Here is a 25677-nt window from a genome sequence, read left to right on the forward strand (position 1 = left end):
ATTTCTCTTTTAACTACAGCTCTTGAAGTGTCCTTTTGCTCTTTCAGCATCACAACTGATTGTAAAGCTTTAAGGAACCAATTGTCAAATGGAACGAATTTTGAGAAAAGCTCATGCGAATGACATCAAGATGCTTTACCTACTGCACCTCTGTCACATAGCATGTTAGTCAAACTACCTGATATTAACAGTTGGTGGTTTTATTTGAATTAAATCACAGAGTCAAATAGTTCCAGTCTGTGTATCTTCTGTCTTAGGTCTTAATTTTATTAGAGCTTCTTATAAAGTGTTCTATTTATGCTTGAAGTTTGTAAAAAAGGAACAAAAATTTACTTTATGAGAGCTATCCTAAATATATCATCTGAGAGATAAATGTACGTTGAAAGAATATAAACATTTAAAAGATGCACCTTCTCTATACCATGCTCTTTGGTTGGAGTGCAGTTGAAGACCACTCTCTCTTGTGATGGAGTATGACTCACTGAAAGTAAAAGAGTGCTGTGATGAAATAGTCCATTTATGTGTCAGATACTTCTATAAAACAAGCTGAAGTGTACATGCACGAAATCTCAGAGCTTCACATTCTGATGATAGCATATTGATATATTGTCCTCTTAGCATTTGTTGTTTTTATATTTAGGTCGTGCCCCTTGCTATTGTGCATTTTGCTGATTCAGTGTTGGTGGCATCTTGTGCTTTTCTGTTGGAGTTGTGCGGTTTATCTCCCGGTACCCTCCAAATTGATGTTGCGGCTTTGAGAAGAATAGCATCCTTTAATAAATCCGGCCCTTGTTCCAATCACTTTAAGCAACCTTCCCCCAGGAGTTCTTCATTTCATTCAAATACTTATGACAATAATATTACTGAATCTTTAGCACGAGGATTGGCAGATGATTATTGCCAGAATGATTGGTTCAATCAAGCTAATCAAAAAAGTGATCAGTTCACAACCTGTGGTAGACAGCCATCTCGAGCTCTCATGCTTGTCCTGCAACACTTGGAAACAGCAAGTCTTCCGTCATCAGCTGATGGAGTTACGTGTGGCTCTTGGTTGTTAACTGGTAATGGTGATGGAGTTGAATTGAGGTCTCAGCAAAAAGCTGCAAGCGAACACTGGAATTTGGTGACAACATTTTGTCAGGCGCATCAAATTCCTGTGAGCACGAGATATCTTGCTATATTAGCAAGAGACAATGACTGGGTATGAGCTAATTAAACATCATTGCTGAACTTAATGGTTTTCTTGGTATGAAAATTGTGTTCTTTTTTTTTTTGCCAGGTTGGCTTTCTCTCAGAAGCTCAAATTGGAGGCTACCCCTTGGAGACAGTGATGCAAGTTGTAAGCTATCTATTCTCATCACATCTTCCCTTGATGAATCTTTGCTGCTACATATATCTCCTTTTAGTTTTATCATAGAAAAAGGAGAAGACTTGCTAACTCATGATTTTGTCTCACTTGCTTTATCTGCTATGTGTCAGGCATCAAAGGAGTTTGGTGATGCACGTCTGAAAACCCACATACTAACACTTCTGAAGAGTATGCAATCAAGGAAGAAATTTAGCTCTTCTTCAAGTTCAGATACAGGAGAAAAGAAGAATGGGACATCATTTCCAGATGAAAATATGTATACACCGGCCGAACTATTTGGAATAATCGCTGAGTGCGAGAGGCAACCAAGGCCTGGACAAGCTCTTCTCCTGCAAGCAAAGAATTTATGCTGGTCACTTTTGGCTGCAATTGCGTCCTGTTTTCCAGATGTCTCTCCGTTATCTTGCCTGACAGTTTGGCTAGAAATAACTGCAGCAAGGTTGCCATCATAATCCCTGTTTTTTCCCCCATTAATTAATAAAATTCTACCTTCTTCCAGTTACATGGACTGTTTTTCAAAGTAATTTCCTATTTTATCCTTTTCAGGGAAACATCAGCCATCAAAGTTAATAATGCTGCTTCCCAGATTGCAAACAATGTCGTGGCAGCTGTGGAAGCAACTAATTCCCTACCTGCATCTGCCAAAGCACATACAGTGCATTATAATCGCAAAATCCCAAAGCGTAGACGGCTCATGGAGCCTGTGTCAGTGCATTCCTTAGCTTTCACAATGCCTGATGCACAAAAGGCAGATGGAAATGTGAGAATTCAAGACATGACTGCTGAAGAGGAATGTGAAAAGCAAGTTGATCAGGACGAGAAACTTTCAAATGACTCCGATGAAGTGGCTGGTTCTCTGTCTAGAATGGTTGCTGTGCTTTGTGAACAGCATTTATTCCTTCCTTTGCTCAGAGCTTTTGAAATGTTTCTTCCTTCTTGTTCCCTCTTACCTTTTATCCGAGCTCTTCAGGTATGTTAAATCGTTGCTATCAATTATATGTTACATTTTTTAAATGAAGAGGCATTACTCAGAAACTTCTCAGTGCTGAAAATTCTCTTAGCTTCAGACTGACTGGCTGTTAAACGTTTCATCGCTGTTCTTGCTGTCTTTCATTGTTTATTCACAGCTTTTCAAACTGCTATCCAGCTGATTGGTCACATGACATAATCATCTCTCTATTTCAATGTTATGTCTTTAGTAGTCTACTCTTGTCCCCTCATGGTCTATCATTTTACATGGTGCAACATTCACTTGCCTCATTATGACAAAGTTCTGGCCTCTGGGGAAGAGGCTCAAGTTAGTTCTTTGAATTGCAACTCTTCAGCTAATACTCATCAATAATAGTGTTGCTAGATGTATATGCAGGATCGCTTTCACTGTTTGGACAAAAAAATTATGTAACCAATACTTATAAGCTAATGACCTATATATTCAGTAGCATATTTTCTTTGGGTTTTGGGGTTGGGTTGACTTGATATGTATTATTTGTCAATTCATGTTATACTTTTTGTTTGCTTGTGCCTGCAACAAAGTTTGCCATATTGGTCAAGTTATCCCTGATTGTTGTAGATATGGTTAATCAACTCCCTGCCTTCTCTTAGTTCCCCTTAATTTTTGCAATTTGGTGCTATAACACTGTGTAGTGAGATTCTCTCGTAGTCTCCCATTTCCTTTTTCTTTAAGGCTTATAATGCTTCCTTGAAAGTTGACACTGTATCCTTATTATTTCTCCATGCTGATCTGCTAACTGGCATGGACTTGGAAGGAGAGAGATTTTTGGAGGACATGGCATGAATAGTTCATTGGATAGTTTCTCATGTATTGTATATGTAGTCTTAACTGACAAAAAACACTAATAACTGCAAGAAATAGGACATACTAAACCCAAAGAACCTCTTCTTCTCCTTGGCCAGTAACTAGCAGCGAGTAACACTCTTTTGTTTCTTTGAAGTTGCGAAACAAGCGAAACCTTCTCTGACTAACCTGAAAGCTGTTAAGTCCTCATCTTCTTTTTTCAATTTCTACCTTTTTATGCAAAGAGAAATCTGTATGCTATGTCAAGCAGGGGTCAAGGGCTTTGTTTTTTTAGTATTATATAAAGGATTCCCTTTATTCTTTAAAGTTATTATCTCTTGTAACTCCAGATGATCCCTTTTGGAAAAAGACGAAAACTAAATATTGGGATACAATCTCATTGGCGTCTGGCAGGCATCTAAATAATTAACAGTATTAAATCAGAGTGAAAGTGATGCTGTTTCCTTGAGTGTATAACATTCTGATTGGTTTCTGGCAGACATCTAAATAAACAATAATACTATATCAGAATGAAATGAGGTTGTTCCTAGCTTGTGTAACATTACGTGTGACTGAGTGTTCTCGTTTTATAGGACACATGTCGTGAATATAACAACAGTTGTCTAATTCCATATATCACAAATTTTGCTGTTTCGTTTCCAGGCATTTTCTCAAATGCGCCTTTCTGAAGCTTCAGCTCATCTCGGATCCTTTTCTGCTAGAATTAAGGAAGAACCTCACGTACCCACACAAGTTGGAAAAGAAGGGAAAATTGGTAGTTTATGGATAAGTTCTACTGCTGTGAAAGCTGCTGATGCTATGCTCTCAAGATGTCCTTCACCTTATGAAAAAAGATCCTTATTACAACTCCTTGCTGCCACTGATTTTGGTGATGGAGGTTCTGCTGCAACATATTATCAACGGCTCTACTGGAAAGTAAATTTAGCGGAACCTTCTCTTCGCAAAAATGATGGCCTACATCTTGGGAACGAGCCACTAGATGATGCTTCACTTTTGACAGCATTAGAGGAACATGGACATTGGGAACAGGCACGCAATTGGGCTAAGCATTTAGAGGCCAGTGGTGGATCTTGGAAATCTGCAACGCACCATGTTACTGAAACACAGGTATTCCTTTTACTATTTAGGACTCTTCTTCCTCATGCCAGTTTTTATCATTCAGACATCATTTTTTTAGAGCTGTTGCTTATATATTAAGTGTGAATTAGGAATTTCTTTATGGTTGAGCTTTCTTTTTTAAGAGTCATTTTTACTTTCGCAATACAAAATTAGCTAGGCGTCTTGCTGGAAATCTTTATTCTGTTTATTTCCAGATCAGATAGCAGCTTTGGGTGTCATTTTCTCTAATTTTCTCTTCTGAGTTACTTAGGTGAACTATATAGGCTTTCAATTCATAGATTGTACCAATAAAATAAGGTCATATTCGAGTTATCACTTACCTTTCAGGATTAGTAACTCAACATGTCGATTTATTCTCATATTTCTTGCCAAATAGTGTTCTAGAGAAGATCAATTCTTAGCGCTTTGCTATTTCAAGTAACAAAGAACAGTTACGTGAATCAAATGTACATTGGTCATACTTCTGATTCTTCCCTCTAGAATCAACCGATTACTGAACTTTTTATGAAACAGGTATTGTAACTTCTTGTAGCATTGCTTTCTTGATGTAGTTTGACCAGTCGTTTTGTCCCTCGTTATCCATCTGAAAACATCCAGGGTTTACGGAAGCATTGGTCCCACTGTTAAAGTGAGGACTGTAAAGCTGGACTGCACCATCTAACTTAAAGATCCTCAATAACATAACTCCTCTAGCTTGTTATAACAATAGAAGAGATCAAGATTGCTTGTATTTGCCAACGTAGTTAGTAAATTGCATTGCGCCTTCTCTTAAATAATATTATGCCGTTTTATCTACAAATCACTTGAAGAGTGGAAAGGGACTTAATTCACTATGAACAATGAGAAAAGGGAAATGAAAGCCTGATATGCTGGTATAGATTTAAGAAGTTGACACTTGCTGAAAAGATTAGTTTTATGTAGTACTTGATTATTTATTTTACTGGCTGGAGTTCATTCAGGTGTTATTTGGTTTCTGTATAAGGATAAAATAATCTCAGCATAAAATTCTGCAAAACTAATATGATATTCAGTTTTTAGCATAAATTCTACATTACTAATGCAAACTTTGCATACGTTAAACGACTTTGGGTTTCAGGTGTAAACTCTACATATATTTCCAACCCTCTTTTCAATTTTGTGGTATTCAATTTCTACACAACTTTCACTTCTTTCAAGAATAACATATATTAGCTATTCAGCTTTTAAACTTTGTGTTGTCTTTGTCAACTCGCTTTTCAACCATTACTTTAGCATTATTCTTTCACCATCACTGATATAATATATAAGTCAAACTCATATCTTAAAACTCTGACCTAATCAACTACCAAAATATAAATGAAATTGAGGGAGTGAAAATTTATTTTCTGATATAAAACTCTGTATTACTAATATCAGCATAACATATGCAACAATCTATTTATTATTTTATGCAGGACATAATGTGGATTAAGAATGTGTGTACTAATAATACCTGGATAACCTCTACCATATGATTGTGGCCTGTGGAGTATTATGAATGAGAAGACTTTAGCCGTTGTATTATAGGGTGGAAGGCATGGGATGTTGCCCCGTTAGCTCTTACGTGGGTTTATGGAAGGAGGATAATAGGAGAGCGTCTGAAGAGATAGAAAATGATTTTGTAAATTTAAGGAATAGCCTTCTATGTTTAGTCACTTTTTGGTATATACCCCTGAGGTATAGATGGTTGGGTGTCTTTTGCAGAGAATCATATTTTTGTGTAGATTATCTTCTTTTGTAAATACGACTTGTATAAATTTCCACTGATTAATAAATTATTTATCTTACCCAAGGAAAAAACACCTGGATAAGAGCATGCGAAGATAAAAATACCTCAAAGGCAGGCCATCCTCGCAACAATCCTTGTAGTATTATTTACCATTCTTGTATTATTGTTCACCTAATAACAATCTCTCTATTGTAATCCCCTCATATTTAGTCCATGGTCCAAACTACCCCTTGGTGTCCTATAGCATAGGAACTGATTCTTCCCTTCTCTAATACGGTGTGGGGGGCCAGGTGTTGGTTTGGCTGAAACATAAGGGATAAGTCACCTCACACTTTGTGCAATCCATGAATGACATAGGAATTCATTTTTCAAGTGTTTTCGCTATTGAGTCAGAAATGGTTTACAAGTACTGATGCTGAATAGTCTTAAATAGTGTCATTTATCAAATAAAATGTGTCACATAGTATCAGAAGCAGATTTTTCTGTGGTAAATTGATTCAAGATGAAAGGAGCAATTTCCAGCTAAGAAGGATATTGCCAATCCTATGCTTGCTTCTCTTGACTGGGCAGGAATATAGTAAAGCCTACTGATTTGATTTCTCAATTAACTGATAAAGAAGAGATGGATGCATTCAGGTGTGTGGAATTTTTGAAAAATTTAACCTAGTGAAATGTGTTATAAATAAGCTTTTGACGCTTTTAATTGTGGGGAAAATAAGAGAAGGGACATGACTACTCACAGGAATCATTCCTAAAATGCCTTGGCCTTTACAGAGAGGGGTGCATCTCCCTAATAGCCATTTCCTTGTTAATTTAAGCATAACAAATTGTTGTTTCTAGACTTCAAAGGTCTCCTATACGAACTAGGAAGAAGCATCAAACTCTATGTTCCAAAGTCTTAGTTGACGTAGAAAGTCGAATGAGACTTTTGTTAAAGATATTCATAATGGCATTAACATATGGAAGAACTGCCAACAGAAAAATATGACTTTATGAAAACTTAAAATACTTGTATCAAATGCTTCTAAAAAAACACTTGTATCAAATATTTGTTTGATCATAGTTCAGTATGCTTCTCAAAGCCAGGCTAAGTCAACATCTTTGGGGTGGAGGGCAATTAGAAAAGCACTTTCTCGACTGTGAAGATCACTTATTTGTTTTAAGCTGAATTGTTTTTTAGTTCTGGTGTAAAGAGAACTACATAGATGACGCAGAATGACTTGTAGATTTTTTTGATTCCTTGTAAGATACAAGGTCCCTGTAATCTGTACATATTTTGATTGCCAGTACCAACTTGGTGCTGATGAATACAATGTTACCCGACCCCAAAAAAATCACTTATTTCTTATTTTAACAAACTTGATTAAGCCCTAATGTTAAATGCAACATTTTCTTACCACATGTGGAATTTGGAAGTTAAAATTGATGCTGATACCAAATAAATGCAATTGTAATACTAGAATGCTGGATCGACCACTTAAACAGGAAAGGAGACTCGTAAAGCAATAATCAGTCAAATTCTTGGAGAAGTATATTGAACCTGTGTATGAGATCATATATGTTCCAGAATTCCTACTTTCCAAATATCTCTTTTGCCCATTGTTCTTAATTTCCATGGCCTTCAACGTTGATATTAAGATATTTGAACTATAATCTATTTGGAGATAGTGTTGATCTCCATCTAGACAGTTGTCATGTGATCTATGCTGTCTTGGACGTAATTGTTTGTCCCTTTGGTGTGTCCTTTTTTTGTTTGTGATTTATGTTATGTTATGCATTTACCCATCTTGCAATCTGTTGTTCTCCTCATCTAAGGATTTAACCATCTTGCTATTCTCCTTTATTTTTTTGCATACTTCTTTTCATTGTTATTGACTCATGACTGCAGATTTTTGATCAATCTGATCCTCTTAATCTCTCCTCTCTTTGTGTTTTTCATTCATGTATGAAGGCTGAGTCCATGGTTGCAGAGTGGAAGGAATTCCTTTGGGATGTTCCAGAAGAAAGGGTTGCTTTATGGGGTCACTGCCAGACTCTCTTTCTTAGATATTCCTTCCCACCATTACAGGTACTTTAGTTACATTATGAAATAGATGTGATGTCAGCCTACACTGCTGCTCATTTTACTTTCAAACATGGAAATTTTGTTCTTTATTTCTCTTGCTGTTAGTTGAGGATGGGTTGGGAGGAGGGGAAGTTTAATGCAGAACTGGACTGTCTGGACGCCTTTTCATCTGATGATTGTTTTTATGACTTATTTTATTTACTTATCTCGGTTGCTAACCTTTTCTATAGGCAGGATTATTTTTCCTCAAGCATGCAGAGGCAGCGGAAAAAGATCTCCCGGCTAGAGAGCTTCATGAACTATTGTTGCTTTCTCTGCAGTGGTTGAGTGGGACGATTACTCAATGCAACCCGTAAGTGTTTTACTGAGGTCTCCTATTTAACATATTCACTTCTAATACCTCTTGATATGACTCTTGGATAAATGTATCAGAGTTTGTCCTTTGAATCTTTTGAGAGAAATTGAAACTAGAGCATGGCTACTGGCGGTTGAATCAGAGACTCAAGTGAAAAGCGAAGGAGAGTTTACCCTCTCTGGTCGTGAACCTGCAAGTGGCAAGGGCTCAAGCATTATTGACCGAACTGCAAGCATTATTACTAAAATGGATAACCACATTAATTCAGTGAGAATCAAGTCTGGGGAGAGGAATGATACAAAGGAAAGTAACCAGTCACATCTCAAGACCACTCAGATGTCAGATTCTAGCTCTTCAGTTGCCATATTGGGCGGTGCAAAAGTGAAAAGGAGAGCCAAAGGTTTTGTACCCTCAAGAAAGTCTTTAGCTGATCCAGTGGACAGAAGTAACGGGCCTGAAACTAGCTCCATTAATTTTAATTTAAAGGAGGATTCACAGATACCAGATGAAAACCTTAAAATAGAAGCAAATTTTTCGAAGTGGGAGGAAAGAGTTGGACCCGCGGAGCTAGAACGAGCTGTTCTTTCACTGCTGGAATTTGGACAAATTGCGGCTTCCCGACAGCTTCAACATAAATTATCTCCAGGCTGCATACCATTTGAATTCAAACTTGTGGATGCTGCCCTAAAGCTTGCTGCAATTGCCACCCCAAACAACAAAGTATCGATATTGGTGCTCGATGGAGAACTTCGTTCTATTATGCAGTCATACCATCTTTTCCCTAATCAACACGTGATTGATGCTCTCCAGGTAGTCAGCTGGTTTTATCTCCTATTTTTCTTTTGGTCTAGCCCTCTTTAGGTTGACACAAAAATGTTTGACTGTCCTTCATATCCCTCTTTCCTGAATCATTTCTGCATTTACCGTTCTGACTATTATCCGGCACTTCGGCATTTAGTTTCCTGCGTTAGCTTTTGGACAAATTGCTCTGAAGTTCCAGAGCTGGAAGTGCATTTATTTCCAATGAGAGAACTGCGGGCTCAGTGGATGGAAGCATAAGGAGGTGGGTGGAATGAGAAAAGGGAAAAGAGGAGGATAGAGGAAGATCATGTGGTCGTCAACATTATATCTTCTTACAATTAGTAACGTTATATAAGACATTCTGTCAACTGGTGCTCTACCAACATGAAAGATGTCTAGACTTGGCTTGTGTTGCTATTTATGATCAAGACTCTTCCACTTTTGACACTTCCAATTTAGCTTTCATCATTTGATTTGTCACTTGTACCCATGATTCTTTGCAAGAAAAGAATGAAAAGAATTAATATCTTGTTTAACTTCAGGTACTGGAGAGTTTAGCAATTCTCCTAACTGAAGGTAGGGGACGCGGCCTTTGCATGCGAATAATATCAGTTGTGAAGACTGCAAATGTTTTGGGTATTCCATTTTCAGAAGCATTTGAAAAGCATCCTATTGAACTCTTACAATTGCTATCTCTAAAAGCGCAAGACTCTTTTGAAGAAGCAAAGCTCTTAGTTCAATCACATTATATGCCTGCAGCTAGTATCGCTCAAATTCTTGCTGAGTCGTTTTTGAAGGTACTTTTTCTTTTGAACTTGATTCCTCTGGGAGTATGGGCACTAACTCAAAATAAAAATGCCAGAATATTATTATGACATCAAATTTGAGCTTTTGTAGAAATTTGCTTAGTTTTTTTACGACTTGATCTAGTAACAAAACACAAAGTACCAAAGTTGTCTATGTAAAAAGTATGCAGTTCAGTCTGTCTATAATGTTCTCTTTATTTATAAATGTTATCTCATCACAGGGTTTGCTAGCAGCACATCGTGGAGGTTACATGGAATCTCAAAAAGAGGAGGGGCCTGCTCCTTTATTGTGGAGATTTTCTGATTTCTTGAAGTGGGCTGAGCTTTGCCCCTCTGAACCAGAAATTGGCCATGCTTTACTGCGTTTAGTTGCCACTTGTCAAGGAATACCACATGCCTGTGAAGTAAGTGTATTGTCCTTTAGGTCTTCACCCATTTGTCAACATCATGAAAGCCCTGTTCTGTAAATCATGGACTTACTGAGTTAGTGTGCATGTTCAATAAAAAAGGTGGTAACGCTATGTGAGAGCTTTTGCTCTTTGGTTTTTAATTATTACGGCCTAATTGAAGTCACGTGCTCTCTTTGCAAAATTTGTTCTTCAGGTTGAGCTTCTCATTTTGTCCCACCACTTCTACAAGTCCTCAGCATGCCTTGATGGAGTTGATGTTCTTGTAGATCTTGCATTCAAAAAGGTGGAGGCTTATGTATCTGAGGGTGATTTTCCATGTTTAGCTCGCCTGATAACCGGAGTGGGGAACTTCCATGCACTTAATTTCATTCTTGGTATCCTTATTGAGAATGGTCAGCTCGATCTTCTTCTTCAGAAGTTTTCAGCTGCTATCGATGCCAACGCTGGCACTGCCGAGGCAGTAAGAGGATTCAGAATGGCTGTTCTCACATTACTCAAGCAATTTAATCCCAATGATCTTGATGCTTTTGCCATGGTTAGTACTTTTTCATTTTCATGTCAAATAGATGCTTCATCCTCCCACTTTAACCCATTCTGCTTTCTCTCCCAAAAACTGTTTTCATTTCCTCAAAGCAGAAATATATGCCTCTTTTAGAGAGTAAATAATGTGCATCTCTCTATTTCCCATAGGTTTATAGCCATTTTGATATGAAGCATGAGACGGCTTCTCTTTTGGAGTCACGAGCAGAGCAATCAAGTAAGGAGTGCTCCCTCCGATCTGACAAGGATCAGACTGATGAGCTCTTGGCTTCCATGCGGTACTTCATTGAAGCTGCTGAAGTTTACTCATCAATTGATGCTGGCAACAAAACACGCCAAGCTTGTGCACAGGCATCACTTCTCTCTCTGCAGATTCGGATGCCAGACTTACACTTTCTCAATCTGTCTGAAACTAATGCAAGGCGGGCACTGGTCGAACAATCCCGTTTCCAAGAAGCACTAATTGTTGCTGAAGCTTATGGCCTTAACCAGCCAGGTGAATGGGCCCTGGTACTTTGGAATCAAATGCTCAGACCAGAGCTCGTTGAACAGTTTGTGGCTGAATTTGTTGCTGTGCTCCCCCTTCAACCGTCGATGCTTCTCGAACTTGCTAGATTTTATAGGGCTGAAGTCGCTGCAAGAGGAGATCAATCCCAGTTTTCCGTGTGGTTGACAGGGGGAGGGCTCCCAGCTGAATGGGCAAAGTATCTCGGGAGATCATTTAGATGTTTGTTGAGAAGAACTAGGGACTTGAGGTTGCGATACCAACTGGCTACCATCGCAACTGGTTTTGTCGATGTGGTTGATGCATGCAATAGAGCATTCGATAAAATCCCTGAAAATGCTGGACCTCTTGTCCTGAGGAAAGGTCATGGTGGAGGTTACCTTCCACTGATGTAAGCTTCGAACATGAAACCTCCTACAGATACAGTTGTATGCTATATCAGTTTTGAATTTTTGTGCCCCAAATTTAGCTTTAGTAGGAAGCAGCGTAAATTCTTGAAGACACAGTATAGATGGTTAGGTCTGATGAGTTGATGATCTGCAATTTTTGGCATCATTTTATTTGTTCATTTACCCATATTCTTTCCAACTGAACCGAGGACGGGTGAACAGAGTGCAGTTTTGTTGTTTAAGGAATGTATATTAGAGTACATGTATATTGTTGTACGATATTCTTTTGTGGATATGCAATGTAAGTGGGTGGAATTTCTTTATTTTGTGCTCTATATTTGTGAGTTGGAAAGAGTTCATACTAATACCTCCTGAATCTTATATCAGGAATTGTTAAATCTTTTTGGGGTTTTATTTGCTGGTTGCCTTTTTCATCACGTGACCAATTAGTTTATGGCTAGGTTCATATGTATATTTGATTAGTTGAAGTGCTCTCCTTCTAGTTTACTTGACCTAGAAGAATTTATAACCACTTTTACTAAACCGTTCAGGGAGAAAAAATATATTTGTATGTACACTCGCACATGCATATATAAACGTATGAGAAGAAATTATTTTTGTATGTGACTTTTCTTTTTGGGTTCTAAATGGAGGATTAAGGTAAAAATAGCACGGTATAGCCAGTTTTCGGACTGGTCATTCAAAAATAACTAGCGTTTACGAAGTCAATGAAAAATAGCCACTATTTTGCTGCAACAGAGACCGGTCCAGCATAATATACTGGAGTTCGGTGCACTTGTGTATGAACTCCAGCATATTATGCTGGACCGGTATACTTTGCTGACTCTAGTATAATATACTGAAGACTGGATACTTGTTGGAACTCCAATATATTATGCTGGAGTTCTAGTGTACTTATGCTGAAACTCCATCATATTATGCTGGAGTTCCAGCATACTTGTGCTGGAACTCCAGTATAATATGCTGGTGTATTTTTCGGATTTTGAACAATGTTTTCGCTCAGATTTATCTTTACATGAAAAGTGGCTAAATTTCAATTACTTTTGAAACTGGACTATTTTTGAACGACCAGTTGTAAATCTAGCTATTTTTTAATTTCTCCCGGGATTAAGAGGATCCACAGTATTGAGTTACAGCAGAAAAGGCTTTAAAGCTAGTTTGAATCTTACATCAATAAGTGCTTTGTGGTATTGGGGAAAAAGGAAAAAGAAGAAAAAAAGATGAGCAATAATAGAATAATGCGAAAGAAGCAAATATGTCAATTAGACATTAATTTTAACCAACAAAAAAAAAAATGAGCAGCCAATATTGTGTTTAAAAAAACACAACAGAAATTCTCACCCAAATAACATAAAAGAATAATTGGCTTGTTTCACTGATTTGCATGATTTTAACACATTAAGACCTGAAGATAATAATTAAAAATCTTCCGAGTAACAAAATCTCACTTGGGCACATTCTGACAAAAGATGCTACTTCTTGTTGCTAATTTGTATAGTAATTCCATGGACAGCTTAGCTCTTTACCTCTATGAATATTTTCTAGCAGAGTCAACATTCTGCAGACCGCCATTAGTGAGTAGTAACTAAATTCTATATATCCATAACATGCAGCTAGTTGCAAGAAAGTATAGAAGCTAATCCTGCTTTGAGGCTGCATTATCAGGACGATTTTGTGCAAGGTATCGCTTTGTCCTCTCAAGAACACCAAAGAATATTGATCCGCCAATGCCTATCCACAGCACTCTTGGCCCGATGCCCTATAATAAAATTGAATTCCAAACAAACAGAGGTCAACAATTATGTGTCAGATATCAACTAATGAGTTTTAGATCAAAACGTACACATTCATATTTATTGCACGTCACAAAACAAAGAAACTCAATACACTTGGGAGAAATGTGGGAAGTTCCTTGTGTCGGTCCTTAGCAGCTTCTATTTGATGGAATATTTAGGATGATGCATCTAAAATATAATGTTAAGAGAAGATGGACAAAAGTACATAATTTTTATTTATATGCAGGGAACAATGAGGAAAATGTGTGGTATCAGCTTACGACTATATTAAGGTCCCATCAAAATTAAGACTGGTTATGCAGCATGGAGCAATCAAACCAACTAGTAATCAGGAAAGTAAAGGACAAGAAGTCAGTGATCTCTTTTAAGTTTTTATACCCCTCGTAGTCCCGAGAAAGAAAATGGGGAAAAGGGGCGGCAGGGATGCTAAGCTCTTTCATCATCCATTTGATTTTTCCATAAAGGAGACAAATCAACAAACCAAGAAAATAAGCAGTCTCCAGGATAAAAGAACCCAGATTTGGGTCCTAGTACTGCAGTCTAAAAGGAATTGTGGGATCCCTCTACCTTTAGAAGTGCTGGAGCTCCTTCTTCTGCAACAATAGTCCTCACACAATCAACGATGCCTTTGTATTGGTTGGCAGAACCCTGCACAGGAACAAGACTAGAGTTTTCACATTACCTATATTAAATGGAAAGTAATCTTGCAATTCATGGAAGTCTCATTTTATTATAGCCATGCATGCATGGGATGAAGAAATTAGGAGACACAGATTGTTTGACTACCACGTGAAGAAAGTACCTGAACCATTAATCTCGTCTTAATGACATCAAGAGGGGTAGTTATAGCTCCAGTTAGAGCACCTGCAAAAAGTAGAGGTAACATGAGAAGTTATAATCGTAGACGGGCTAAACCTAAACATTAGGAATTTCAGTTATTCACATTCCTTAAACAACAGTAACTTAGTCATATAATCATGCCAAATTATCGCTCAGTACTGCATATTCATTCACTGAAATGGCGATTTTACAATATTTTCTTCATGACTTAAAAAACACTTTGCTGCATAAGTTTTAAGAGGTTTCATAAATGGCAATTATTTTTTATAAGTAATGAGAAGATTTCATTGATGTGTTCCAGCAATATTGCTGGTAGGGCAATGTATTATTGCAAGATCTTTTGAGGAGATTTGAGATTGGCCCAAAAGATTTTCAAATTGCTGGTTCATTCTACCGACTCTTCAAGAGTAAGATTGAGAACCCTGCAATTCAGTTTTCTACTTTTCACAATTCATAGGACCTGAATTTACAGAACTTCAAGCCAAAGGCAAAAGCACCAATTTATTAACCCAAATTAGGAATAGTCAAAATCATAGGGATCATTTTGTGGTCCAGTCAGTTATGGGTGAACTTTGACTCACACAAAAACCAATGCAATTGTGCAATGTAAAAATTTGTCTGCCTAAGCCTACATTTCTTGATACTGCAGGCTTACAGGAAAGAGCCAGTGACACTCTCTACACAGCAGCTGAATCCTCAACTTAAATATTATAAATGAAAGCCAACATGCCATAATCAGAGAACTACAAATGAATGGACATGTAATAGGGCTTTGAAGGTGGATTACCAGCAAAGGCACCAATAACAGCATTCTCTGGATCATTCAAGTCCCTTTTTGCCTGGTACGAAGCACATAAAGCAGCTTTGATATTAGTAGTAATTTCAGAGACTAGTGCTGTATCTTTCTCCATCAAACAGAAAATACTTAATCGTCTCCATCTTTGATGGCAAGTCGAAAAGCAAAATCAGCAATGTAACGTTCCTCATGTTTCTTAGTTCAAGAAACATTGCCCTACCAGCAATATTAATGGCCCAAAACATTGCCCATTTGAGCCAACAGCGAAATGGGTAAGTTTTCTATGATATTAATGAGAAGTTGCACTCAACATCTTGGAAAGCAGGATACTTACTGCCAGCTTATAACCTATCCGCAGCTGCTCATAGATACAAAACTGGATGGCGTCAAATGGCAAATCTCGAAGTAGAAATGACCCATATCCCTACAAAAGTCCCCACATTACGATGAAATAAACCAAAATTATATCTATCACGTTGCTGGACCCAACTATCATTTGCAAAAAAAAAAAAAAAAAACTGAACCAGTTCTACCCGAAAACTGTTTTGAAATACAATGGACAAATAGTGCTGAAATTATGGACAAGATATGTGACATTTAAAGAACTAGCGTACCGCATAAAGACCTTTAAAACCTTCCTTAGAAACAATTAGGCGAACAGCATCAGGAGCCGAAGCAAATTGCCTAGTCTGCATCCGCTGTTTAATGACCTGTAGTCTCAAGAAACCAAATGCAATCAATAGATTTACAAAGGGGGTATCCTAAACGAGCAAAATCAAAAAAAAAAAGATAAGAAAAGGAGAATCCTGATATTCAGGAAAGTGAGAATCTCAAAACTATTCATTCACCTCAGTTGGAACACGAACGAAAGAAGCAGCAATGCCTCCTAAAGCACCAGCAGTCTGCATGAAGTTTGGCAGATTTTATTAAGAAACAGAAACCACATGTTGCAAGAGTAAAATGCATGCTTCAGATGTCAACCACTGAGATATAAAAGCAACTCTGTTTTTTTCCTTTTTGTGAAAACTTATATTCAAAATACTAAGAGAATGTATAGGCATAACTTGAAGAATAGTGACCTGAGAAAAATAACTTCGTGAGGATTCCAGATAGAGTTATCATATTTTATGAGGTGAGCATGTAATCAGTAACCAGGACTAGTGTGTGCTTGACAGACTGCAAGATTTGCATTGAGTTAATTTTTCTTATTTCAATGTTCTACGTTTCTGCTAGCCAGTTACCTGAGTGTCATAATGTATCATCTCGTCTAATATACCGATATTTTGTTCCTTTTAAGTCATCAAAATCTTCTCCATGTGGCACCTCTTTCCTTTTCCGTGGGGAACAAATGACCAGGGAATAGCATATGCCATCAAACACTCTCTAGAAAAGTTTTAAAAATGACTTCTAGTCACAGAAGTTCTATTAATGAATTTGGTGTATGTCATGTCACAAACTAGAAAACAAGACCAAATGCAATCATGACAGTTGGAGGATAAATATTCTCACAAGATGGGCCACAGCACTAAGATTTTCGGGAAGCATCTTCAATAACTTTTGCTTTGCCGGTTCATATACACCAACAAAAATGGCAGAAGCCCTGCATAAGAGAACAGGATCAATAGAGATCACTACTAAATGTCCTCAGGTAAGAAACCATACAAGAAAATAGGACTGTTCACCTCAGGAAATGAAAGCAAGTTAGGTTTGGAAAAAGGAATTTCATTTGCATCAGGCTGACAGCAGTTCAGGTGTAAACAGTTCTATGCTATTACACGGTATTTCTTTAGTAAACTTACGGTAGGACTCCAGCAAGATTTCCAGCAAGCCCAGAATACAACCCTTTCAAGGCTATTTGTCCTCCACCACGAGCTGCCTGCACAGGGAGACAGCTTAATAACAGTTTTAGTCAAATCCGAGACACCCTATCTAGTAAACATATCACTTGTTTCCTTGAGCTGGATATCTAAAATACCTGCTGTTCTAGATGACATGCAAATGCTAGAACTGAAGAAAGAATTCAAGATGAACCAGAGATAATGTAAATTAAAATGAAAAAAAGGCCTGCATAGTGACTATTTTAATAGCAGAAAACCTGAATACGAGTAAGAACAAACCATGAAAAGCAGTGCTCAGCTGTATAAAAATGCTACGTCAGGGAGACCATGCAACAGAACATGACTATGAATACTTCAAAAGTTTATTCTGTCAAAATTATCTATCTACTTCTCTTTTATCCAGCCTGTCAACATAAGGAGCTAATAGTCTCGACAATCTTAAAGCTAATTATGAAGCTACTAAGGACACCATTCTAGCATAGTAGCATTGCATACATAATTGACATTGACTTGTGATTATAAACAGGGATATTTAATAGTTGACTTTCCTGCAGTCGTGTTTTAATTGTATCAATGGGATATAAAGTTGTTTCAACGACAACGCCTGCTGTCCCTCCTGCTATGACACCCTCTGCACGAATATGACAAGATTAGAAGCACCAAACCCTCAACCAAAAAACAAAACAAAAAAGATTTTTGTCCTATAATAGTTTTGATTACTAGAAAATAGAAATTTCTTCTTGTTAGAAGTTAGGGACTCTATTTCTTTACTTTTCATACCCACACCCCAGGAAGAGTATTACTAGTCTGAAATAATGATGATGCATCATAAGTTTGTGAGCACCAAGTTGCTCCAGAGACTTATTCTGTATTTTGATAGGTTTATAACTTGAACCTTTCTTGATTGGTGGGTTTATCACTTGAATTTTCAGATGAAATCAAGAACATCTCTTTCGAGTGATTAAACAATTACATTTCAAATAACTTTTAAGGTGTGACTGTTCAATTCCCTGAACCTCAAGTATTGAAGCAACTTTTGGTAAAGAAGAATCAAAGCACAAATGAAGGGACAGTTGAGAAAGCAGGATGATGTAATTCCTATGTTGTACCGTGAAAGAAATGGTCTTTATGTGTCTTCCTTCATTCCTTCTCTTTTTCCCTCGTTGTTAGGGTGTGTTTTGTTGGGTTTGGAAGTTGTTTGTGGCAATTTGGGTGTAGTCGTTAATTTGGTAACGTTTAAAAGAATATACTCAGCTTTAGAACATGTAACAACATATATCCTTTAAGCATTTGTACTTGATAAATTTTTACTGCTTGAGTGTCCTAAACGCTTTTTGGTTATTCTTTTGAAAATACAATCTTTCATCTTTCATTTGTAACACAGAACAAAGGCAAGATTCCAGAACTCCATCATACATATACTTTTAACACTTCCTCATAAATATCGAATGTCACTATTGCTTTACTAGTTCACATTCAATTGGGGGAAAAAAGACAGAGAGAGTGATATTATATGACAAGCGTGCAACAATTTCGTCATGTTATTACTATAATTTCAGCAGACATGCCAAATAGTATACGTAAGAAATCAAATGGTTTCTCTTCTCCGCTGTTGACTGATGCGAAGAAATTTTTTGGTACCATCTGAAGGTTATCCATTTTTCTACCAGATGCATCTGCAAAATCAGACCACCTCATCAAGAAAGAACAGGGAAACATACAAGATAAATAATCAATATAAATCTACATCCTAATATGACGTAATGCATGGGTAATCTTTTCTCTCTTTTTGAATAACAATCTTCATATCACTAAGATAAACCATATTTGATTGAGAAACCTTTAGCTTCTTCTTAAGTATATCATGTCGAAGAGACAAGAACATTCTAATAACTGAATAGGTGACATGCCAAACCATCTTGCTACCTCTCCATTTCATGCTTGTTTTGTGCAGATTGGTATCCAAGACATCAGCTAAAGAATAGTTAGCTAATCTCATTCGACAATTATAGTTGAATGTACTCGATATTGATGAAAAGAAACATTTGTTATTTCAAAAAGGAACACTGCTAAATCTATTGAGCGTTAATGCTTTGAGCCAAAAAGCTAAACCTATCATTACGCTAAAAGAATTGCTTAATTAAATGTATTTCCTGAAGGAAAAAGTTTTCCTTGATGTAACTAACAGAAATATTTCACAATTATCACTAGTAGCCTTTTTCAGTTCGGAACCAACACGTAGTAGCACATATTGGTGATCAGATATGTATGTTGAAATACTTGCACTTATTAAAATTGTCAAATTAAAATATCAACAGTTTTTTCATCAAAAAAAAATATCAACAGTTATCCAACTTCAAGTCATATTAGTACGAAAATCACCAACTCCAGTAAATATTAAATCCAGTAATTGAGAGTGTTTAGTAACCTTAGTCTAAGTATCCAGATCTCCTATATTCAAGAACTAGAATCCCCTAAAAACATATGAACTTCATTCATCACTCTTTGCCACAAAGGGTACCAGCGTAAACCCTACACCCCCATATCTTCGGGCGGATATGTTGATTCGCTTATATTAGTTCTTTTATTTTATTTAATGATGGTAGTGTCTGGGCATCTTGTGCGCACTTCGATTATTTCACTGGATACCCGGTACCTCCCACCAACATAGGTACCAGATATCTCTGCTTACACCAAGGCTTAGGCAAAGGATAAGAACAAGGATTTGAAACTGATACCTCATGGGTCTCCTTCCACTTTGTTGACCACTAGGCCAATTAACTTATATCAGTTACTATTTCGATTTCCAAACATGAGTATACCTGCACCCACACTAATACCAATGCATCCTCTTCTCCAGAAGTAAAATCTGCTTCCATCATCACTCAAAGTCTCAAACCAAAAATATATCATCACATTAATCCAAGCATTAAATTGGAATTCATTATAACCCCACCCCCCCCCCACCCCCACCCCCACACACACACAGAGACACACCCAACACCAAATTAACATATATATCATAAAATGCCAGTTTATAAAGGATTCAACACCATTTCCATTAGTAAACACAATTAGACTGCCATTACTACTACATTGAATCACAGTCCACTGTGTTAAGTTCCATACATAATAACAGCCCAAGAAAAATGGGCAAAATCAGAAAGAGTGAAAGATGCAAATTTTACAACTTTCAGTAAAAACTGGAGAGTTGTGAATTACCTGAGGCTGCAAAAGAATTCTTTGTATCCAAAGCTAATGCAAAAGGTCCCATTTTGAAGCTTTAATTCTTCCCTCTTCTCCCATACACATAAACAACAGAAATTTGAGAACTTTTATCATACAATTTTTCAAAATTTGGGGGGGGGGGGGGGGGGGGAGACCACAAAAAGAAAAATAGTCGAGAAATTCAAAAATATTAATGGGGTTGGGTTAAAATTACCAGTTCTTGGGAAGTTGGAAGTGAGAGGCAGCAGAGAGTTAGCTTCTGCTTCTTGAAAACCGTTGCTATCTATATTACATGTCAGAACTCACCGAAGTACAGACGTTTCTGCATGTGGGTACAATATCTACGAAGCAATATCGTTAATTCTCTTTAAGAAAAATGCTGTTTGGTTTTCACAAGCAAACTTTGTATGTGTTACCATTTAAGACTAACGTTACGTATTGCAATAAATAAATAGGAGTGTAACTATGTATTAATTTCTTTTTTCATAAAAAAAAAAAGAATAAAAAAGGGTGAAATTTTTGGCCATGTGCTTCGTTTAATAGTTTTCTCTAACTTACAAAGTTGTGGTAGAACGGATAGGATTCTTTCCTCCTTAATCAGGTTAGATTGAAAAAAATTATTTTAATGGATCTTACGTCGCGCGAATTCGGATTAATCAAGCCTCTCAGATACGTGGTGAAAACAAAAAATAAAGATAATTTTTGGACGAATTTTCAAAAATTTGGAGAAAGAAAAATAAAGCTTTTAAAAAACATGAAAACAGCTTGTAGATAAAATATTTGTCTTGCAAATAAGTTGAAGGTCTTTTTTCACATCAGATAATAAAATACATGAAAATAAGTATTTTTAGCCTTCATTTTCCTTTTTATCCCTTAAAAAATAAATGCATAAAAAAAGCAACAATTTTTGTCTTGCTAAAAAAGAAATACAATACAGAGAAATTAAATTCTAACGAACAAAATCATAAACTCCTCTCTTCCATAATTTCAAAAGTTGTAGGAAACCAAAGAAAAAGAAAAGAAATAAAAAGTAATGCTTGTCCGCTTTACTCTCTCCTTGATATTAGCTCATGCATCCATATTTTCTCTTATCTTCAAAGCTTTGAATAAAACTATCTCAACTTTATTCATTCTCATTTCTCCCTTCAAACCATCTCCTTCCCATTTCATCATTTTCTTAACATCCCCTATACTTTAATTATTTTTTTATATAACTATTTGGTGCATAATTATATCAGAATTATAAGCACTGAATATAATCTACCTATAGCGGCTAGTCAGCACTAGCAATGGCTCATATTAAGATGTTGATATGGGTATGTTGCTTGGCGCTATCGACTAGTTTTGCCAATGGTCTTGGTGTCAATTGGGGTACACAAGCTGCACAAACTTTGCACCCTACAACAATTGTACAAATGCTCAAGGATAATAAGATTGATAAGATCAAATTATTTGATTCTGATCATTGGACTGTTAAGTACTTTGCTGGTACTGGTATTGAGGTTATGCTTGGAATTCCAAATAATCAGTTGGGAAAATTTGCGGATGATTATGACTTTGCCAAGGATTGGGTGAAAAATAATGTCAGCATACATTTGTATGATGGAGGTGTTAATATTAAGTAAGAACCCTTTTTCTATCTTTTCATTCTTCTTTTATCTCATTATTCACGAAAAATATTAAAATAACTCTATGCTCCTTGTTATTTGTTGTTTAAAATTCAATACCAACATTAATTATAAGGGTTATTTGACTAAATTACTTATTATCTCTTCTCAAATAGTTTTTGCTGAACATTACTAAGACGCTTTACTAAATTATATAGATCATTTACTCGAGCAAGGGTCTTTATTTCCTAAAGCGACAATTATATTTTGGACCAAATTTGTTTAGCTAAGACAGAAAATATTAAGGTTTCCATTATCGGAAATGAACTATTTTATTGTAGAGTTTAACTTCTAGATGCTGGTAAAAGAATTTTTACCCGATCAAATCTCTTAAAAGATAACTACATGTAATTAATTGTTCATAATAAGTTGGATTAGTAACAAAAAAAATGGGTTAGGTAACCTAACAACAAATTAAAATACGCTGATAAAGTAGAGAAAGATTTTTGCATTATTAATGTGTGTAAGTTAAATCCTTTATTGTACTGTTATTTTATAGCAATTACTTTGAATAATGAATATTATTTATATGGATTGACTATAACTTGTTAATGTTTCAAAGGTACGTTGCTGTTGGAAATGAACCATTCTTGAAATCATACAATAGTTCATTCATGAAATCAACATTTCCAGCGTTACAAAATGTTCAAAAAGCTCTCAATTCTGCTGGACTTGGAGACAAAATCAAAGCTACAATCCCACAAAATGCCGATGTTTATGAATCTGGTAATTCAGGTCCATCACAGGGCGATTTTCGATCAGATATTAGAGACTTAATGCAGAAAATCTGTCGATTTTTCAAGGACAACAATGCTCCGTTCCTCGTAAATATATACCCTTTTCTTAGTCTTCACGAGAACAAAAATTTCCCTATAGAATTTGCATTTTTCGATGATAAAGCCAAGCTTGTACGTGACAATGGAATATCGTACACTAACATGTTTGATGCCAATTTAGATACTTTAGTTGTATCATTAAAAAAAGCTGGTTCTCCGGGTGTAAAGGTGATTATTGGAGAAATTGGTTGGCCAACAGATGGAGATTTATATGCAAATGTTACATTGGCCAAAAAATTCTATAGTGGATTTTTCAAGAAAATGGCTTCAAAGAAAGGAACTCCACTTTACCCTGGATATATTGAGTATTATCTCTTTAGTTTAACAGATGAGAACCAAAAGAGTATTGCACCTGGAAGTTTTGAACGACATTGGGGTGTTTTTAAATATGATGGACAACCTAAGTTTCCAATGGATTTCACAGGACAAGGACATGAGTCAATGCCTGTTGGTGCAAAGAACATCAAATATTTGGAGAACAAATGGTGTGTTTTGAACAAATATGCTGAAGATATAGGTAAACTTTGAACTTCTAGTACTTTCTTTTTTGCTTAAATTTTATTTTATATGATATTCGATTAAGATGAGCTTAAATGAAGCGACATGAGCAATGCTTATAATTAATATAACTAGGCAAAAATGGGCTAGATTGGTCGAGTAACGATATTAGAGCATGATGAACTTAAACGAAGCAACATGAGTAGTGATGAATGGGGAATCTTAGCAGCTCAGTTGGTTGTCTACCTGAACTTTCACCTTGTTGGTTAGGGTTCGATTCCCCATCTTATAATCCCCTACCCCATTATAAAAAATACAAAAAGATTAGAGATGGCAAATGAACAGGTTGAGTCAAACTTAGACAGCCCAACTCACTTGATCAAGATGTGTCAAATAACATATCATAACATAACATGTCCAACATAACTCAACCTTCCTTCCTTTTCTATTTTTCTTTTGCACCAAGAAAAATGAAAGCTAGTATTTTTCTTAAAATATTAGCTAAGTTCTTTCCAAATTTACATAATTTTCAACCTCCAAATTTGTTTTGGTATGTTTGGTGTATGAATTGTATTTTGATACATCAGGTTATACTATTGACACTTTTGATCCAATAATTTGATGGATCATTTTAGGTTCAATCTGTTGGATCGAGTCAACAAACGGATAATAATTCAGTTTGTTAAATTTGGCGGGTTAGGAAGGGTACCAAGAAATAGATTAACTTTGTCACTTTTAAGTATAACCGACTCTTATATATTGAGGCGTCGTTGTTATTATTGATCAGGTAAACTACCTTCGAGCGTACAATATGCTTGCTCTAGGTCTGATTGCACGGCATTGTCTTATGGAGGATCATGCAACAAGTTGGATGCAGATGGAAATGTTTCTTATGCATTCAACATGTATTATCAAATGAACAACCAAGATGTGGAATCTTGTGTATTTGATGGATTGGCACAGATTGTAGAGAAAAATGCTTCAACTGGTTCATGCCTATTCCCAATTGGTTTAGAGAGTGCTGGAGTTAGAATTGGTTTGGATGCAATGCTTCACATTCTTGCTGGTTTCTTCATCTTTTTGGCAATTCTAGTCTAGGCTAGAAAATTAATTGACAAGTTAATTTGCTTTTGAATTTCATGTATATATCAGCCACACATGTTTGGTTGAATAAATAACAGAAGTACTAATTAATATTTACTCTGTTGAAACTTAGATGTCTCATTTTGTATGGATACAAATTGTTATAAGATAATGAAGTTTTGCTGTACAGAATGAAAAAAGAAGTTTTGCAGTATTTTAGATGAGGAGTTCAACTTTTACTCTGTTAATATTGCTAAAAGTTTGCATATTACTAAATTACCTAAAATATAATTGTTGATCCGTAAAAAGAGTGACTAATAACTTGAAAACAAAGCAAATTATATAATATGTAATAACTAGAGATGTACATTGATCGAGTTGGTTCAATTTTTATTAAAACCAAACCAAATCAACTATATCGATTTTGGATTGGTTCGATTTTATCGGGTTTTTCAGGGTTTTTTCGTTACATGAATATTATTTCATTATTACTTTGTTAAAGTTATAGATAAAGTATTGATAAGTGAATATATGTTTAGTAAAAATTTAAAAACTAACAAACACGTGATCTATTAAAATATTCTTATGGGGATTTTTTTTGTAACACATGATAGTTATTTTCTTAGTCATCTAACAATAATTTTTCATTGATGTACGCTTTCAAAGTTAAACGAATTTAATAATTAAACACAAAAACGATATGATACCTAAATAATGAGATGTTCTATTTAATTATAAATCATCGAAATATCATTTTAAATTCAAAAAAGATATAAAAATTTAATAAATCTTGACATATGAATATGGAAGAATAAAGAGATTGATGCATTTTAATAACACTTGATAAGAAAGTGATGGTACAATCCATTATTTAAAATAAATAAAAATGAATATACTACATAGTTCTATTAAATATTACATCCCATTAGAGGATTCCAAATAGTTCTAGATATTTTTTAAAGAAAATTCTATATAAAATCTTAAAGTATATTTAAAAATTATATATTTATATATTTGTTTACCTCTAAAATCTGAGTAACAATTAAATTTATATTGGGGTCTTAAAGATATGTGATTTAGTTCAATACTAACTGATAATCAAGAAATCAAACGTATAAATCAAAGAAGTAAGTTTAATCAAACCAGTGTGCA

General features: G+C 35.8%; 3 protein-coding genes across 10 annotated transcripts in view; 2 read left to right on the top strand and 1 right to left on the bottom strand.

The window, feature by feature from the left end:
• The window catches only part of LOC107825144 (uncharacterized), a 46429-nt gene extending 34184 nt beyond the window's left edge, over nucleotides 1-12245 (top strand). For all 3 annotated transcript variants that reach the window (XM_075225003.1, XM_075225004.1, XM_075225005.1), the window contains 12 exons: nucleotides 641-1201; nucleotides 1280-1339; nucleotides 1480-1808; nucleotides 1916-2339; nucleotides 3828-4292; nucleotides 8003-8119; nucleotides 8347-8468; nucleotides 8549-9281; nucleotides 9815-10069; nucleotides 10300-10482; nucleotides 10682-11023; nucleotides 11179-12245. In XM_075225003.1, the coding sequence (XP_075081104.1) occupies nucleotides 641-1201; nucleotides 1280-1339; nucleotides 1480-1808; nucleotides 1916-2339; nucleotides 3828-4292; nucleotides 8003-8119; nucleotides 8347-8468; nucleotides 8549-9281; nucleotides 9815-10069; nucleotides 10300-10482; nucleotides 10682-11023; nucleotides 11179-11928 (4341 nt within the window). In that variant the 3' untranslated portion in view covers nucleotides 11929-12245. The remainder of the gene's footprint in view (nucleotides 1-640; nucleotides 1202-1279; nucleotides 1340-1479; nucleotides 1809-1915; nucleotides 2340-3827; nucleotides 4293-8002; nucleotides 8120-8346; nucleotides 8469-8548; nucleotides 9282-9814; nucleotides 10070-10299; nucleotides 10483-10681; nucleotides 11024-11178) is intronic.
• Nucleotides 12246-13251: 1006 nt separating this feature from the next.
• On the bottom strand, nucleotides 13252-20795 carry LOC107825143 (S-adenosylmethionine carrier 1, chloroplastic/mitochondrial). 6 transcript variants are annotated; one of them, XM_075225010.1, is made up of 13 exons: nucleotides 20656-20795; nucleotides 20436-20509; nucleotides 18794-18889; nucleotides 17761-17844; nucleotides 17175-17250; nucleotides 16885-16975; nucleotides 16224-16277; nucleotides 15990-16085; nucleotides 15710-15799; nucleotides 15367-15418; nucleotides 14542-14603; nucleotides 14307-14387; nucleotides 13252-13702 (listed from the first exon to the last, which is right to left on the bottom strand). In XM_075225010.1, exons 2-13 carry the CDS (start codon nucleotides 20485-20487, stop codon nucleotides 13580-13582), a joined length of 957 nt encoding a protein of 318 aa, XP_075081111.1. In that variant the 5' UTR covers nucleotides 20488-20509; nucleotides 20656-20795; the 3' UTR covers nucleotides 13252-13579. The 6 variants fall into 6 exon arrangements, with proteins under 6 accessions (XP_075081111.1, XP_075081110.1, XP_075081109.1 ...); XM_075225009.1 differs by having other exon boundaries at nucleotides 17175-17247; nucleotides 17758-17844; XM_075225008.1 differs by having other exon boundaries at nucleotides 18782-18889.
• A 772-nt stretch (nucleotides 20796-21567) lies between these two features.
• Nucleotides 21568-24744, top strand: LOC107825147 (glucan endo-1,3-beta-glucosidase 8-like). Its single transcript, XM_016651978.2, has 3 exons — nucleotides 21568-22062; nucleotides 22671-23461; nucleotides 24230-24744. The coding sequence occupies exons 1-3, from the start codon at nucleotides 21731-21733 to the stop codon at nucleotides 24538-24540; spliced, it is 1434 nt and encodes a 477-aa protein (XP_016507464.1). The 5' UTR covers nucleotides 21568-21730; the 3' UTR covers nucleotides 24541-24744.
• The last annotated feature ends 933 nt before the right edge of the window (nucleotides 24745-25677 follow it).

This window comes from Nicotiana tabacum, chromosome 11 (assembly GCF_000715075.1).
Source record: "Nicotiana tabacum cultivar K326 chromosome 11, ASM71507v2, whole genome shotgun sequence".
In the NCBI taxonomy this organism is placed as follows: domain Eukaryota; kingdom Viridiplantae; phylum Streptophyta; class Magnoliopsida; order Solanales; family Solanaceae; genus Nicotiana; species Nicotiana tabacum.

What these genes read in the sequence shown, in the direction of transcription:
- LOC107825143 (XM_075225008.1), bottom strand. Translation starts at nt 20,487, where the DNA reads ATGGGACCTTTTGCATTAGCTTTGGATACAAAGAATTCTTTTGCAGCC. An exon ending in AATTAAAACACGACTGCAGG is followed by an intron (nt 17,251 to 17,760) that starts AAAGTCAACTAT and finishes TCCCTGTGCAGG; the next exon opens with CAGCTCGTGGTGGAGGACAA. An exon ending in AATCTTGCTGGAGTCCTACC is followed by an intron (nt 16,976 to 17,174) that starts GTAAGTTTACTA and finishes TCTCTTATGCAG; the next exon opens with GGCTTCTGCCATTTTTGTTG.
- LOC107825147 (XM_016651978.2), top strand. Translation starts at nt 21,731, where the DNA reads ATGGCTCATATTAAGATGTTGATATGGGTATGTTGCTTGGCGCTATCG. An exon ending in GATGGAGGTGTTAATATTAA is followed by an intron (nt 22,063 to 22,670) that starts GTAAGAACCCTT and finishes AATGTTTCAAAG; the next exon opens with GTACGTTGCTGTTGGAAATG. An exon ending in CAAATATGCTGAAGATATAG is followed by an intron (nt 23,462 to 24,229) that starts GTAAACTTTGAA and finishes ATTATTGATCAG; the next exon opens with GTAAACTACCTTCGAGCGTA.